The sequence below is a fragment of the Jaculus jaculus genome, chromosome 7, assembly GCF_020740685.1.
Source record: "Jaculus jaculus isolate mJacJac1 chromosome 7, mJacJac1.mat.Y.cur, whole genome shotgun sequence".
In the NCBI taxonomy this organism is placed as follows: domain Eukaryota; kingdom Metazoa; phylum Chordata; class Mammalia; order Rodentia; family Dipodidae; genus Jaculus; species Jaculus jaculus.
Genome location: NC_059108.1, coordinates 126,261,669 through 126,278,777, shown reverse-complemented (window position 1 = coordinate 126,278,777; position 17,109 = coordinate 126,261,669). Strand labels below are relative to the sequence as shown.

Genomic DNA, 17,109 nt, shown 5'->3' with positions numbered 1-17,109 from the left:
TCAAGCCATCACACCCTCAAGAGCCAAATGACTACCCCTCATGAGTATTTTTGCAAATACCATAGAACTCAGTCATACGCTCACCATCATGGACAGCTTCCCTGTTATTTGTAGACATTTTTCCTGGCCACTAGCAAATATCATTGATATTTGTTGCCAATATTTTTAACTGTCAAATATTTTAGCATTTTGTATATTTTATACCGAATTTACTATTATTTTCCCTAAAATACAGATCATTCTTTCTTGGTGAGATGGAAAACCACTGATTTCATCAGTAATTATAAATCATTTGTCAGATGGGTGTGGTGGCTCAGGCTTATCTCAGCACTGGGGAGGCTGAGGCAGGTGAATGGTCATGAGTTCAAATCCCGCTTGGGCTACAGAGAGAGACTTCATCTCAGAAAAGCAAAAGCAACCACTTATCAACTTGTAGGTCCTATTGTTTTTCTAAACCAACTTGCTATTATGAAGAATGGTCCCAGTGGCTGAAATTCTACAGTACTCTAATTTTTTAAATTTTAATTTTTTAAAGGATCTGCACCTCCATTATCCTCTTTGGTCTGCTCAGTAACTTTGGGTGGCAGAGCAGGCTTTGTTGTGCCCATTTTACAGATGAAGAATCTGAGGCTCCGGGAGACAGAGCAGTCTTAGGGGAATAAATGCTGGAACTAGGTGGAGAATCTGGTTCTTCTCACTCCAAGTCCATGCCTCTCCACTTGGGAGTGAACTCTTCAGACATCTTCCTGTTAATACTCACGATGCTGTTTTGGCTTGCCTTCCATTTCTATTGGCTTTGGCCGAAGAGGGGCTTCCTAACGTGCCGGGGGTCCAGACTGAACTGTTGCAAGGCGCACCCCCGGGTTCTGCCTGTCTCCAGCGTCTCCTCTTCCTTGCCCGTGATCCTTCCAGCTTCACCATGCAAGGAAATCTCCTCTTTTCCTTAGCCCCAACTCCCCACATCCTCTCGAGTCCCCTGGCCAGTGGGACCTCCCATTGCTGCTCCTCGGCAGGAGAGTCCGTGGGCGAGCGGAGGCAGAGTGCACAGAGCGCAGCGCGCGGGGAAGCCATGCGGAGGGTTACTTCTCCATTTCCTTGCTCGCCCCGTCCTCGGGAGCATCCTCGTCGCCCAGGGCCCCGGCGCGCTCCAGCCCGCCCCGGATCCGCCTCCCTCTCCTTCCTCCCGGCGGCGGAGACGGAGCGCGGGACGCACCTGTGTCCCTCCCGGGTCACACAGCCCAGGAACCGGGGGGCTGCTTCGCGAGCAGGATTCACAGGCCGGGAGAACGCCAATGGGAGATCCAAATGGTCGGGGACTCCGGCACTTTAAGAGGCTTTTCTCTGGGAAACACCCGTCCCCTCCGTGCGCCTTATGAATGGAAATACTCCTCCCCCGGTCGAGCCCATTTTCCCATTTCACCAGGAGCCGCAGCTTGCCTTGGGCTTTCGGTCTCCCCGCCCACATCAACGCGGGCAGCTCCAGGAGGGGACGGACAGGAAGCCTTTGGCCGCCTATTAAATCCCACCCATTTCTCCGGGGGCGATTTCCTAACCTTCCGGGACCGAATTCTGCAATTTGATGTGCGTTTTGTCCGAATGGTAGCGACACGGGCCTAAGGGAGGGGGAAAGCGAGGGGGTGGGGGGTGGGGGGTATGCGCTCTTTTCCTCGCAACATCGCTGGCGGAGCGAGGGAGCTCACACGACACAGATTTTGGGGCAAAGCCTTTCCATCTGGACAGCACCATGTCCACCAAAGCGGAGCAGTGTAAGTAGCAGCCGGCCGGGCATTCCGGCCGGGCCTCCGGCCGGGAGCTATGGCAGCTGCGGCGTTTGCGGCTGCCGGGAGACCTTGGCATTGTGCTGGTGCGGGGGTGGGGGCTGAGGACGGGACGGGTGCGGGTGCGGGTGGGCAGGTGGGGGAGGGGGCCGGGCCCGGCGGCGCGGCGCTGTCCCGGGTGCTGAAAAAAAACCCAACAACCAACAACAACACTGCGGGCTTCTCCGGCCAGTGGTGGGCTTTTTTCAAGACGGAAAGACCCTGCGAAATGAAATTAAAATGGGGTCATTCTCGGGGTGGGGGCGGTGGTGTAAAGAGGCCTTTGTATCTTTCAGATAAACATTTCGGTGTCTCTTGTTGGAGTGGGGGAAGGGGGCCAGCGGCAAATCAGGGGCGGGGAACTGTCAGTTGCTACCAAAGCCTGCCCGGGCCTTCTGAGCATGCCCAGTGCTTGGTGCTGGAGCCATCGGGGAGTTGGAGCCTGCAGTTTCCACTTTGGGTGGAAGAGGCAAGAAGGGAGAGAGGGGGGGCAGGGAGCGGGGAGCCAGGCAGAATTCCGTATCCAGTGCGAGGACAATTAGCTCACGAATGCCAGCGCAGAGGCTGAAGCTGACCACGACAGCGAGGTGCTTAAAGACAGAGAAAGGGGCGCTGGGGAAACCATCTGATTTATCTAATTATTTTCCCCAAGAGCAGGTTTCCTTTGTGAGGTAGCCCACACTCAAACTCTAGTAGCACAGGAGAATTTTGGTTGTACCAAGTGCTGGTTGACTCTGAGCTTGGCTGGGAACAACCTAGCAAGTCCTTGAGGGCCGAGGAAGTTTCTAAGATGGTTCCTGTGGTATCTCTTATTTCAGTGCGCACTAGCAGGCCTTGGGTGTGTGCTTGGTAGGGCGGTTAATATGAACGTTTTCTTGAGGGCACAATTCAGGAACTTAAGCTTCTGGTTGAAAATACAACATCCTTTATTATGCACTTCAGCGAGTTTGTGTTTTTAACAAGCACACCAGAACTTATTAATCTAAATGACTCTTGTTTCTTCCAGAGCAGTACACATTTCTGTTGATTATGCTGTCCCTACTTAAGTCTTTGTAAATCTTTGTTGGAATGGTCATTGGAATCATTTTATGAGATATACAAAAAAAAAATGTTATGTCACGTAACCACCAGATAAGACTGAATGGATGGAAGATAACCCAGTTCCCAGACTGGTGGTTCCCAGATTTAGAATTTGTGCATCCCTCTCATCCAGTACTTGAACCTCTCTACAGGGATTTTGTAATCTGGAAGATCTGAGTTTAAATCCTAGTTCTGCCTCTGACCTTGGGCAAGATAACTGACCTCTCTGAACTTTATTTCCTCATCTATAAGCCTGGGGTAATAATGCTGATGGAGTTTATTGAGCCTAGTTCATAGCATATACTCAATAAATAACACTGTGATCCTGACGCTTAAATAGTCAATTTTTTTAAGTAAGTGTGAAAACACTTTTGTGATTTTCTTTCTTTCCTTTCCTTTCCTTCCTTCCTCCCTCCCTCCCTCCCTTCCTCTCTCTCTCTCTCTTTCTTTTTTTTTCTGAGGTAAGGTCTTTTTCGAGCCCAGGCTGACCTGGAATTCACTATGCAGCCTCAGGCTGGCCTCAAACTCACAACAATCCTCCTACCTTTGCCTCCTGAGTGCTGGGATTAAAGGCGTGCGCCACTAAACCTGGTCTTCTTTTGTGATTTGATTTTATTTTTTTTGCTTGTTTGCAAAAGTTAAATGCAGCTTCACAATTAAATTTTACTTCTACAGAGGCTTTCAAAAACAATGGCTGTATTCCACTAGTAGTAGCAGCATAGTTGGAATCAGTGTGGAACTTCTCACTTGAGAATTGTGTACCCTTGAAGGTCTTATTGCAGTCTGGTTGTTAGAAAGTCCCACCACCTGTCATTTGATGTCACAGTTACATATTATGTAAGTCACTTCAGGTTAACAGCAGCGAGTCTCACTGTCCTTTTACTGTGTTCTCCTGTTATGTGTTTATACGCACTGGCACTTTATTTTATTTCTTTCCTGGGCAGTGCATGCCAAAATGAAGAAATTACAGATGAAGGTTAGGTTGTGTAGTACAAATTGTGAACTTAAATTTCTACTTTACATTTGTTTGCAAAAAGATGTTTTTCTTCTGTAGAGAAGGAATGGGCCACCATATCTAGAGCTAGAACGTGTGGTTTTTGAGCTTTGCACGCCCACCTGATGACCTGGGAGACACTGGTCCGCTAGGTACATAGTTTTGTGCCTCAGAATTTCCATGTGTCTAGTAAACAATAATAGAAATAGCTGCCTTTGTTTAGTCCTGTGGGTTTTGGAGGCCAAGGAAGATACTGGGAGGAAGCTGTAAAAAGAATCAGTTTGCTTTGGTTGATTTTAGGTGCTTTGATTTTAAGCAAAGATAAGTTAGGCATCCTTTCTTCTTCTTTTTTATATGCCTCAATATGAATGGATGTAATGTGCACTCCTGAACAGCAAGCAAAAGCATGAAAACCTTCATAGTTGATGAAAGTGCGTACTTTTTACTAAAGTGAACTTGCTGCAGCTTGGTAGCAGTTTATCTTGGATTTATTAGGAGTATTGCTAGAAGGGAGGAGAATTGGGGAAGAGGGCCATGATGGGCATGAAGATCGCCAGAGGGAAGAGACAAGAGAAGTTATTTCTTCTATGTTTTCAGGAGCATGCACAGTACCACTTTCTTAAGGACTAGGCCAAGGTGGGGGTGGGTAGATAATCAGGCCTAATATAATGTTGAAATAGTTTTCTTGGGTCCTCTTGTTGTAAGTAAAGGTCTCATGTACAGGAAGTGGACATAGTTTGGTTGAACCAGCAGGGGAAGTGCTTATATTTCAACCCAGATAGATTACAGTGACTACCTTTGAAGTATAATGTATCACAGAGACAGGAAAATGATCTTTATTTTTATGTAGCGGCACTTTCTTTTATGTGATAAATGGTAGTGATAAAAGATGGGCTTGTTTTAGCAAAGATGTAGCTTGGAACCTATTAAGCACTCAGTCTGTCCCTGTGTTATCTGCAGAACCTGATGACAGGTGGAGAAAGCTTCCTAGCAGCTTCGCAGGCTACTGCATGAGAGAGTACAGTTCACTGTAGTAAAAATACTCATTTTACTGGGCTGGAGAGATGGCTTAGTGGCTAAGCGCTTGCCTGTAAAGCCTAAGGACCCCGGTTCTAGGCTTGATTCCCTAGGACCCAGCTAGCCAGATGCACAAGGGGGCACATGCATCTAGAGTTCATTTGCAGTGGCTGGAGGCCCTGGTGTGTCCATTTTTTTCTCTCTCTTTATATGTCTCTTTCTCTGTCTGTCACTTTCAAATAAATAAATAAAAATATACAAAAAATGTTTATTTTACTAATATAGAATTGAGAATGATGAAAACAGAATTTATGATGTATTTGGTACTTTGAAAAGATTCGACTCCCTCTCCTTTAACTTTCTCTGTCTTCAAATAGTTAATGCTGACCAATCTATAATACTTTCAGAGTGACTTTTCAAATAAAGCTCTGTTTTTGATAATAGCAGAAGTAAAGAATTGAGGTGTTAATCTTAGATTGTTGCCTGGGCTTGAATCTTGACTCTGCATCTTGCATGCTATATGACCTTGAGGAAGTAAATTTAAATTTTCAAATTGTCTATATATGTCATCTATTATAGTTCATCAGGTATATGATATGGGAATAGTAATAGCTGCTGAGAAGATTAAGTGAGGTGATCCATGAAAAGTGCTTAGTACAGAATCCTGGCACAGAATATGAAGCTAATAGATGTGAACTATTATTATCATCATCAAGAATAAAACCATGTACTTGCTGCCAAAATGGGGCTAATTATAAAGTTTGGGTCTAGCCCTCCAGAATGTAGCTGTGATGGTATTGAAAAGGGATATGGACTCTTGGGCTCAACTCATTTCCTTGTCTCCAGGCTTCTGTAGCACAAAAGATGGGAGGAAATCCTGAGTGGCATCTCCTGGAGTTGATACTGCCTGTGAGGCTGATCACCTAAATAGAGTCTTTTTTTTCTTTGGTTTTACGAGGTAGGGTCTCACTACTTTAGCTCAGGCTGATCTGGAGTTCTCTATGCAGTCTCAGGGTGGCCTCAAACTCACAGTGATCCTCCTACCTCTGCCTCCCGAATGCTGGGATTAAAGGCATGCTCCACCACGCCCGGCTTAAACGGAGTATTTCTAAGGCATGAACTGCCTATGTATTACCTTTTGCATTATAATTACGATGCTGGTAAACATAAATCCTTTATTTAAATATCCATTAAAATGTTTGTCAAATTTGGAAATTAACCACTGATAATTTGAGTATAGGCTCAAAGAGCCAATTATAGAAATGTATGTACTATTAATGTAATCATCCAACCAAAATCTTTGTTTATGTGTGTGTGTGTGTGTGTGTGTGTGAGAGAGAGAGAGAGAGAGAGAGAGAGAGAAAGAGAAAGGTAAGAGAGATTGAGAATTGGCATTCCAGGGCCTCCTGCCACTACAATTGAACTCCAGACGCATGAGCTACCTAGTGTGTATGCATCACCTTGTACATCTGGCTTACATGGGACCTGGGGAGTTGAACATGGGTCCTTAGGCTTCATAGGCAAGTGCCTTAACCACTAAGCAATCTCTCAAGTCCCAACCCAATATCTTTATCTCAGTAATTAAAAATATTTTTTATTGTATTAGAGACAAATGCTTTAAGAGTATATCTAGCCAGGTGTGGTGGTGCATGCCTTTAATCCTAGCTCTCAGGAGGCAGAGGTAGGAAGATTGCTGTGAATTTGAGGCCACCCTCAGACTACATAGTGAATTCCAGGTCAGCCTGGGCTAGAGTGAGACCCTACCTCAACAAACAAAAAACAAAAAAAGAGTCTATCTAATTAGTACTAACATTTGAAGTTGAAGTTGTCCTTCTCCCAAGCAAACTTAAGGCCTATGCTGAATATGATATGGTTATATGGCTAAAATAGAAAAATACTTCTTTACTACATATAGCACTGCAATCTGTAGTCTTTGGAATCTTTGCACAGCAACATTGATAATTCTTATAGTTGAAATTTTAGCTTTATTAATTCTTCCAAAAACTAGTGATTTGTGATTGTAAAAAGAACAGTGTGTTTTAGCTTATGCCTTAAACGACTTCTTTGTATTGTTTGACTCTAGTTGATATGGTCCTCATTTAAACTCTCCTTTAAAAAATAATCTTTGTGTGTGGATGTGCATGTATGTATTGTGTGTGAGTGTGGGGATGCATATGCCACGGCATGCCTGTGGAGGCCAGAGGACAGCCTCTGGTGTCTCTTCTTGCCTTCCCTTTTGTTTGAGACAGGGTCTTATCTCTTGTTTGTTGTTGCATAAACCAGGTTACCTGGCCTAGGAGCTTCTGGGAATTCTCCTGTCTCCCCTTCCATCTGGTTTTATGTGGGACTTGGGGATCCAAATTCAGGGTCTCATCTTGTGTAGTAAGTGCTTTTCCCACTGGGCCATCTCCCCAACCCTCTTTTCTTTTCTTTTTTACTATTTCTGCTCAGATTTATTCTTAGGGCTGTATCCTCCTACTTTCACCTACTTTTAAGAGTTGTACTTGATTCCATTGTTAGTCTAATCTCTTCCTCTCCTCTCTTTCCATTCACATGGTATCAGTAATCACCTTCATGTGTCATGTGGATTGTTCCCAAATACAACTTTCTAGTCAAATCATGTCTCTGGAACTAGGTGCCTCTGTCTGTATCCTCTCATCTCATACATATGACAAATGTAAGCTCATTGTCTTCTGTCCAAAAACGGTGTTTTACTTATCTCAGTGAATGACATCACCATGTATCCAAGTCACAAAATGAGGGGGCTTCTCAGACTTCTGTTTCTATTGCTTTTAGTTTATCAGACTTAATGTCTTTTCTACCTCTTTGCTCTACAATGAACTGTTTATTCACTTCTTCCAATGCACCATGTTCTTTCTGTCTGAAGTGTTACCTTCCTCTCTCTCTCTCTTTCTTCCTTCTTTCCTCCCTTCCTCCTTTCTCTCTTTTTTTCTTCCTTCCTTTTTTCTCTCTCTCTTCCCTTCCCCTTCCCTCCTCTCCTTCCTTTTCTCCCTTCCTTCCTTTCTTTCTTTCTGCCTTTGCCTGATGCTCAATATTTATCTTGGATGCCCTGCCTGACTGCACAAGAATGCCCTGCACATTCTACTTATGTGCTACACTGTATTTCAATAGTAACTAATTTTACTAATTGTTAGTAATTTACTGTTAGTTGCCGCAATGTACTGGATATGCAGATTATATTGTGTCCATATCTGTGTTTCCAAGATGTAATTAAAATTATTAAGCATGGATAAAATATATTTTGAAAGGAAGCGTTACATAATAAAGTTTTTGAATATCATTTTACACTTTACATTTTATATGAAATTCTGTTATAAAACATGAACATTGTATAAAATGCATGTTTTTCAAATGGATTTGTCAAAAGTACTTAGAATATATTTGCTAAATCAAATGTTATAATGTTTACATAGCAAGCTACAATTTTATTGAACGTTCATTGTGGTTTTGGTTCTTTCTGATTAGCTAAATTTTCTTTTTATTGTGTTCAGCATAATAACCATGATTCCTAATTACTTAGCACAGAGCCAGCCAACTGTCTTCCTTAAGATGGAGTGGCAGTGCATCAGAAGCCAGAGATTCTTTGGGATGCAGTTTTATTTGGATCCTGTTCAAGTGTGTGTGTGTTCATGTGTGCACAGGTGCACATGTGTATGGGTGCTGTGCTTGTGCACATGAGTATGCATGCATGTAGAGGCCAGAAGACAATCTCAGTACCTTTTAAAAATATTTTTTGTTATTTATCTTCAAGGAGACAGACATAAAGAAGAGGGGTGAGGAAAGAAAGGGGGGGAGGGGAGAACATGCCAGGGCCTCTTGCTATTGCAAATGAACTCCAGGCACATGCATGCACCAATTTTTGCATCTGGCTTTATGTGGGTACTGGGAGGATCTAACTTGAGCTGTAAGCCTTTGCAAAAAGCACCTTTAACCCCTGAGCAATCTCTCCAGCTTTCAGGTATCTTCTTTTTTTAAAAAATATTTTATTTATTTATTTATTTTTGAGAGAGAGAGAGAGGGAATGAATGGGCATGCCAGGGCCTCTAGCCATTGAATACAAACTCCAGGCGCATGTACCACCTTGTGCACCTGGCTGTATGTGGGTACTAGGGAATTGAAAATGAGTCCTTTGGCTTTGCTGTCAAGCACCTTGCCACTAAGCCTTCTCTCCAGCCCTCATGTATCTTTTTTCATGAATGCTGTTCCTTTTTTTTCTTGAGATAGAGTTTTTCATTGGCCTGGAGTTTATCAATTTGGCTGGACTAAACTGGTCAGCAAGCCCCAGGGATCTTGCTGTCTCCAGTTTCCCAGCGCTGGGATTACAGGTGTGCTACCACACCCAGCTTTTCAAATGTTGGTTCTGGGATTCCAACTCAGTTTCTCAGGCTTGTGAGGCAAACGTTTTACTTACTGAACCATCTCCTTAGCTCCTGTTCAAATTGTATACACTGATTTCATTACAACCAATAAGTAAGATTTAAGTTGGGATTCTTGATTTTAAGTAGTATTGCATTAAATATTCATTGTGCATTTTTCCTTATACTCTGTAAAGATATGGCAGGTATGTATCAATAAACACATACTGGCTTATAAATGAAATATTTACTGCATCAAAAAGTACAGTAAGGGCTGGAGAAATGGCTTAGTGGTTAAGCACTTGCCTGTGAAGGCTAAGGACCCAGGTTAGATTCTCCAGGACCCACATAAGCCAGATGCACAAGGTGGTACATGCATCTGGAATTCATTTGCAATGGCTAGAGACTCTATCTCTCTCTCTTAAATAAATTATATGTATATATATATTTTAAAAGTACAGTAAGCCACAATGTATTTTAATCCCATCTAGCTTTCTGTGGTATGGAAAGCTCAACTATTTTATGTGCTACTTTTTGTTCATATATTCTATTTCTGTCTTGTTTTTCTTTCCTTTTGGCTTTTTCAAGACCAATGTTCCCAGCTGGGCATGATGGTACATGCCTTTAATCCCAACACTTGAGAGGCAGAGGTAGGAGGATTGCTGTGAGTTCTAGGCCACCTTGAAACTACATAGTGAATTCCAGGTTTCCAGGTCAGCCTGAACTAAAGTGAAAGCCTCCCACAAAAAAAAAAAAAAAAAAAAAAAGCCTTAGCAGTTAAGGTACTTGACTGCAAAGACAAAGGACCCAGGTACAACTCGTCAGTACTCACATAAATCCAGATGTACAAGGTAGCACATGCATCTGGAGTTCATTTGCAGTGGCTAGAGGCCTTGGTGCACCCATTCTTTTTCTCTCAAATAAATAAAATATTTTTAGAAAGGGGGTTGGAGAGATTGCTTAGCAGTTAAGGCTCTTGCCTGCAAAGGCTAAGGACCCAAGTTCTATTCCCCAGGACTTACAAGCCAGATGCACAGGTAGCACATGCCTCTGGAGTTTGTTTGCAGTGACTAGAGGTCCTGGCATGCCACCCGTCTCCTTCTCTGTCTCTCTGTAATAAATAGATAAAAATAATAAAAAGGAGCAATGTTTTCATATAGCACAGATTATCTTGTGAGTCTTATTTAATATTTGATGTATTGAGGTTGGAGTGATGTTCAGCATTTTAAGGTGCTTTTCATTTTCATAGGTCCTGGAGTCTTAGATGAACACATAAAATTGGAAGAATGTACACATACATTCACATTTATGTACATACAGTGCTTTCTTTTGCATGTGCCTGGTATGTGTGCTGTGGTGCTGAGGCAGCACCTCATGTGCTTGCTGTGGTGCCCCGTGGGCTTGCCTGTGGTGGCTAGAGGAAAGCATCAGGTATACCCGTCCATCACCCATTGCCCGTTATTCCTTGCCAAGGGTCTCCTGACTCTGGAGCTTGCCATTTGCAAGCTCCACTGATTCTCTGCTATGTGCTTCCTGCACAACTGGGGTTACAGATGTGCATGGCCATGCCCAGTTGCTTATGTGGGTCCTGGAGATTGAACCCTGGTGGTCTCAGGTTCTCATGCTTGCATAGGAAGAGCACTTAAACCCTGAGTCATCTCTCCAGTCCTACAGTATTTTTTTGAGCTTCAATAGTAAATGAGCTTCCCTTAGAAGTAGAAAAAGATGACAATTCATAATAATCTAACAAATTTGGCCTATAAAAGTTATATGTATTTGGAGAATGGCTGGAGAGATGGCTCAACTGTTAAAGGTGCTTCCTTGCAAAGCCTACTGGCCTGAATTTGATTCCCACTTAAAACCAGGTTCACAAAGTGACACATGCACCTGGCATTTGTTTGCAGTGGCAAGAGGCTCTGACACATCCATAGTTTCCTTCTCTCTCTCCCTTATACATAGATGCATAATAAAAATATAACGAGTTGTGTTTGATCTCTGGTACCCACAGAAAAACCAAGCATGGCCATGGCAAACAAACACCAGATGCACGTGCCACTTTGTGCTTCTAGCTGAGGAGTCAAACCTGGACTATCAGGCTTTACAAGCAAACACTTTTAACCACTGAGCAATCTCTTCAGCCTTGACCTTATTTTTATTTATTGTATTTATGAGAGAAAGAGAGAGAGAGAGAGGAAAGTAACTGGTGTGCCAGGACCTGTAGCCACTGCAATCAAACTCCAGATGCATGCTGCCGCCTTGTGCACATGCAGGATCTTGTGCACATGCATTTCCTTGTGCATCTGGCTTACATGGGCACTGGGGAGTGGAACCTGGGTCCTTAGGCTTCACAGGCAAGCCTTAACCACTAAGCCATCTCTCCAGCCTTCACCTTATTTTTTTGATTCAGAGTCACTGCAGCCAGTGGTTACTCTCAGTGGTTACTTGAGAGAGAGGCAGATAGATACACACACAGAGAAGCAGATAGCGAGAGGGAGAGAGAGAGGGGGAGGGGGGGGAAGAAATATATATAGAGAGTGCACCCACGTGTGAGAGGCAGATAGAGAATGGGTGTACCAGGGACTCTAGACACTACAAATGAACTCCAGACACATACACCACCTTGTGCATCTGGCTTACGTGGGTGCTGGGGAATCGAACCTGGGTCATTAGGTTTTGCCTTAACTGCTAAACCACCTCTCCAGCCCAAATATTTCTTTAACTTTTTTCATAATAGCAAGCTGTTGCCCCACTAGAACTGCCAGGCCTGTTCATAGGAGTAACTATTATTAAGTCTGTTTTCTTTTATCCCCTACTTGAGCAGCTGAAAGATAAAGGAAGGGCTTTGCATAGCTCTGTATTAGTATTCTATGGGTGCTGAAACAAATGACCACAAAGTAGGTGACTTAAGACAACAGATGTTTATTCTATCACAATTTTGGAACTTCAAGTCCAAAATCAAAGTGTCAGCAGGGCTATGTTCTCTCTGCAAGGTCAAGGGAAGCATCTTTCCTTGCCTCTCTTTCACTTCTGGTGGTGGTTAGCAGTCTTTGGTGTTTCTGTGGTCTGTGTCTCTGTACAAATTTCCTCCTCTGTCTCATGAATACAACACTCATTTGATTCAGAGCCCATCTTACTCCAAGATGATCTCATCTTAACTTGATTACATATATTAAGACCCCACTTCAAAATGAAGGGCATCTTCACAGATACCTGGAATTAGTAATTGAACATATTTGTGGGGGAGAAGCAATTCAACTCATTAGAATTTTTATCCTTTTATCATTTCAATGTTATTCTTTTTTTGGTTTTTCAAGGTAGGGTCTCACTCTAGCTCAGGCTGACCTGGAATTCACTGTGGAGACTCAGGGTGGCCTCAAACTCATGGTGAGTCCTTCTAACCTCTGCCTCCCAAGTGCTGGGATTAAAGGCATGCGCCACCACTCCTGGCCTTCATTGTTACTCTTTTTTTTTTTTTTTTTTGAGGTAGGGTTTCACTCTAGCTCAGGCTGACCTGGAATTTACTATGTAATCTCAGGGTGGCCTTGAACTCATGGCGATCCTCTTACCTCTACCTCCCAAGTGCTGGGATTAAAGGCATGCACCACCATGCCCGGCTTTCATTGTTATTCTTGATTCATTTACTCAGCATATTAGTTATCCTTCTGTTGCTTTAAAAAAATTATTTGTGTGTGCGTGTGTGCGAGTGTGTGTGTATGTTGCCAAGTTCTCTTGCCTGTCTGGCTTTACATAAGTGGCTGGGGAATTGAACCTGGACCGTCAGGTTTTGCCTGTGAGCATCTTTAACAGCTAAGTCATTTCCCCAGCCCCTTTCTGTTGCTTTTGTATCTCCCACCTCACCTTTGTGCATTTGGCGTGTAAGCCATCTCTCTAACCCTCACATTAAAATTTTAATACAAGTTATTTAGGTAGAACTGACATCTTTAATGATGTTGAATCATACTCGATTTGCCTTTGCAAAGGTGCTTTACATTTTTTCTCATATAGATTTTGGAATTTCTTATTGAATTTATGCCTGATATTATCGTTTTGTTTTTATCATTGGAATATGCATTTTCTTCTACTTATTTTCAAACAAGACTATTGCTTTTTAAAAAACTATTATTTTTTTTATTTACTTGAGAGAATGATAAAGAGAAGGAGGGAGAGAGATAAAGATAGAGAGAATGGATATGCCAGGGCTTCCTGCCACTGCAAATGAACTCCAGATGCATGTGCCACTTTGTGCACCTGGGTACTGGGGAATTGAACCTAGGCCATCAGGCTTTGCAAACAAATGCCTTTAACTTCTGAGCCATCTCTTCAGCCCAAGACTATTGTTTTTTGTATACTAATTTCATAACCTTACTTTACTAAACTGTTTTCATTTTGTAGTATTTTTTCCATCTATTCTTTTGTGCTTTTAAGTGTAGAATAATATTTCTGCAAATCAAAAATAGTTTTATTGTTTCTTCTCAATCAGTTTTAACATCTTCTTTAATTTCTTTTCTAATTTTCTTGGCAAATATCTCTAACACAATATTTAATAAAGAGAGCACGTGTTCTTGTCTTTTTTTCTACTTCATTGGAACAGGGTCTCTCTATTTACCTTAGGCTGCCCTGAAACTCTCCATAATGTCTTTGCCTTCTAGGTGCTGGGTTTGTAGGTATGTGCTAACATACCCAGTGTTTTGTCTTGTTTTTCCTTTGGTATTTCTCTCTTAAGTATGATATACTTTTAAGTTGTGGTAATATATTACCAAGGTATCCATCTATCAGTTTCTACTTTTATTAAAAAATCTTTGGGCTGGAGAGATGGCTTAGCAGTTAAGGCATTTGCCTGCAAAGCCAAAGGATCCTGGTTAGATACTCCAGGACCCATGTAAGCCAGATGTACAAGGGTGCAAGCATCTGGAGTTAGTTTACAGTGGCTGGAGGCCCTGACATGCCCATTCTCTCCCCCCCCGCCTCTTTCTCAAATAAATAAATAAATAATATTTTAAATCAAGAGATTCTTTTCAAATATTGTTTATTTTATTTGAGAGAGAGAGCAAGAGACAGAGAGAGTGAGCGAGCAAGCATGCCAGGGCCTCTAGTCACTAAAAATGAACTCCAGATGAGTATGCCACCTTGTGCATTTGGCTTTATGTGGATACTGGGGAATTGAACCTGGGACCTTTGGCTTTGCTGCTAAATACTTTAACTGCTAAGCAATCTCTGTAGCCCAAGTGATTCTTTTTTTGTTTTAAAGTCACATAATGTGAAATTTGACGTCTTAACTATTTAAAATTTTTATATTTTTATATTTTTTATTTTATTATTTACATGTACATTTATGTATGTGTGCATATATGTATTGATGTGACTGGGACTTTTGCTACTGCAAACCAATGCCAGATGTTTGCTCTATCTTTTGTATGTGGCTTTATGTGGGTGCTGGGGAACTGAATTCAGCTGGGAGGCTTTGGAAGCAAGTACCTTTAATTGCTGAGCCATCTCCCCAGCCCCTGTGATTCTTTTTAAATTTTATTTATTTGCACATGTGTGTGCATGTTTGCAGTATTTTTTGCTGTTTCAAATAAACTCCATACACATGTACCACCTTTCATCCAGCTCTACGTGAATGCTATAGAATCAAACCCAGGCCAGCAGGCTTTACAAGCAAGTACATTTAGCTGCTGAGCCATCTCCCCACCCCCAGTTTAAAAAATTATTGCAGAGCTGGGTGTGGTGGCGCACGCCTTTAATCCTAGCACTTGGGAGGCTGAGTTAGGAGGATTGCCATGAGTTCAAGGCCACCCTGAGACTGCATAGTGAATTCCAGGTCAGCTTGGGCAAGAGCAAGACCCTACCCCAGAAAAAAAATAATGAATGTGTATTGAATCAAATTCATTTTCTTCATTCATGGAGAACATATGATTATTCTTAAATTTATTAATATGCTGGAGTATGTTTTGTCATACTTAAGATTGATTTATCTGTCGGTTTTTTTGGAAGGTAATGTGGGAATTGGTTCTAGTTCAGAACTGAGAACAATGTTATACTTAGGATATGCAGCGATTTTGGAAGTTTTCTTTCTTTTATTAATATTTATTTATTTTTTATAATTAACAACTTCCGTGATTAAAACAATATTCCATGGTAATACCCTCCCTCCCCTCAGTTTCCCCTTTGAAACTCCATTCTCTATCATACCCCCTCCCCATCTCAATCAGTCTCTCTTTTATTTTGATGTCATAATCTTTTCCTCCTATTATGATGGTCTTGTGTAGGTAGTGTTAGTGTCAGGCACTGCAAGGTCATGACTATCCAGGCTATTTTGTGTCTGCAGGAGCACATTGTACGGAGTCCTACTCTTCCTTTGGCTCTTACATTCTTTCCGCCACCTCTTCCACAATGCACCCTGAGCCTTGGAAGGTGTGATAGAGATATTGCAGTGCTGAGCACTCCTGTCAGGGAAGTTTTCTTTCTTTGCTCTGGATTAAAGCAGAACTGAGGTTGTCTGTCTTTGACAGTTTGTTAGATGTTCTCTATGATACCATCTAGTCCAGTGCGTGGTTTTTGCAGTATGATTTCTAAACCTCCCTTCCTTCTTGTTCTATGACACATGTTCTCTGAACATTTTATATGTGTTTTTAAACTTGTTTGCATAGGGGCTGGAGAGATGGTTTATCGGTCAAGCGCTTGCCTGTGAAGCCTAAGGACCCCAGTTCGAGGCTTGATTCCCTAGAACCCATATTAGCCAGATGCACAAGGGGTCGCACGTGTCTGGAGTTCATTTGCAGTGGCTGGAGGCCCTGGTGCACCCATCCCTCCCATTCTCTCTCTTTCTGCCTCTTTCTCTGACTGTTGCACTCAGATAAATAAATAAAACTAAAAAATTATTTAAATTTGTTTGCATAGAATTATGCAAGAGTGCCTCTTAGCCAAAAAAAAAAAAAAAAAAAGATTCTTTTAGCTGGGTATGGTGGTGCATGCTTTTAATCCCAGAATTTGGGAGGCAGAGGTAGGAGGATCACCGTGAGTTTACAGCCACCCTGAGACTACATAGTGAATCCCAGGTCAGCCTGGGCTAGAGTGAGATTATACCTTGAAAAACAAGCAAATAAATAAGTTCTTCTGCTTTTAAATTCATTTATTTACTTGCGTGTACCAGAGCACATGAGTAGAGGTCAGAGGACAATCTAGGTCGTTCTTCTCTCCTTCTGTTTTCTTTGGAGACAGGGTCTCTCTTGCTGGTTGCTTGTGAGCTTCTGGGCTCTCCTAGTTCTACCTCTTATTGCTGTAGGCACATGGGGATGACAGACATATGAGCCACTCTGTGTCCAGCTTTATGTGGGCATTGAGGAAGATCAAACTCAGGTTGGCAGGATTTCAAGCAAATGCCTTTAATTGCTGAACCATCTAACAATGCCCTCCCCCCAACTTTCTTTGTTTTGATGTTTATTTTCTCATTATTTTTGCATGTATATGTATGTGGTTTGCATGTCTCTGTATGTATTTTTTATGTGTTTGAGCACATGTGCATATGCGTATGTGTGTGTGTGCATATAGAGGCCAGAGGTTGACATTGAGTGTCATCCCCAATTGCTCACCACTTTAGTTTTTTAAATTTTAAATAAAATAACAAGTTATTTAAAAAAGTACATAATTCTCTCCCACCACACTCCTTTGTCTCCTCCTCTACCCTCTGCACTGAATTCCAACTTCTTTCCCACTATTTCCCTTTTTATATTGATATCTTTTTTTCTCTATCCATTATCCACCACAACCTGCTGACCATCGTTTATTTTCTTTTTGGTTTTTTGAGGTAGGGTCTCACTCTGGC

At 42.2% G+C, this 17,109-nt stretch overlaps 1 protein-coding gene across 10 annotated transcripts in view; it reads left to right on the top strand.

Moving 5' to 3' along the window:
* The first annotated feature begins 1,275 nt into the window (after nucleotides 1–1,275).
* Nucleotides 1,276–17,109, top strand: part of Unc79 (unc-79 homolog, NALCN channel complex subunit) — a 271,086-nt gene continuing 255,252 nt past the window's right edge. For 9 of the 10 annotated variants that reach the window (XM_004649317.2, XM_045155118.1, XM_045155124.1 and 6 more), the window contains exon 1: nucleotides 1,655–1,766. In XM_004649317.2, the coding sequence (XP_004649374.2) occupies nucleotides 1,745–1,766 (22 nt within the window). In that variant the 5' untranslated portion in view covers nucleotides 1,655–1,744. Of the gene's footprint in view, nucleotides 1,582–1,654; nucleotides 1,767–17,109 lie in introns of those variants that run through there. The other variant, XM_045155122.1, reaches the window with a different exon arrangement.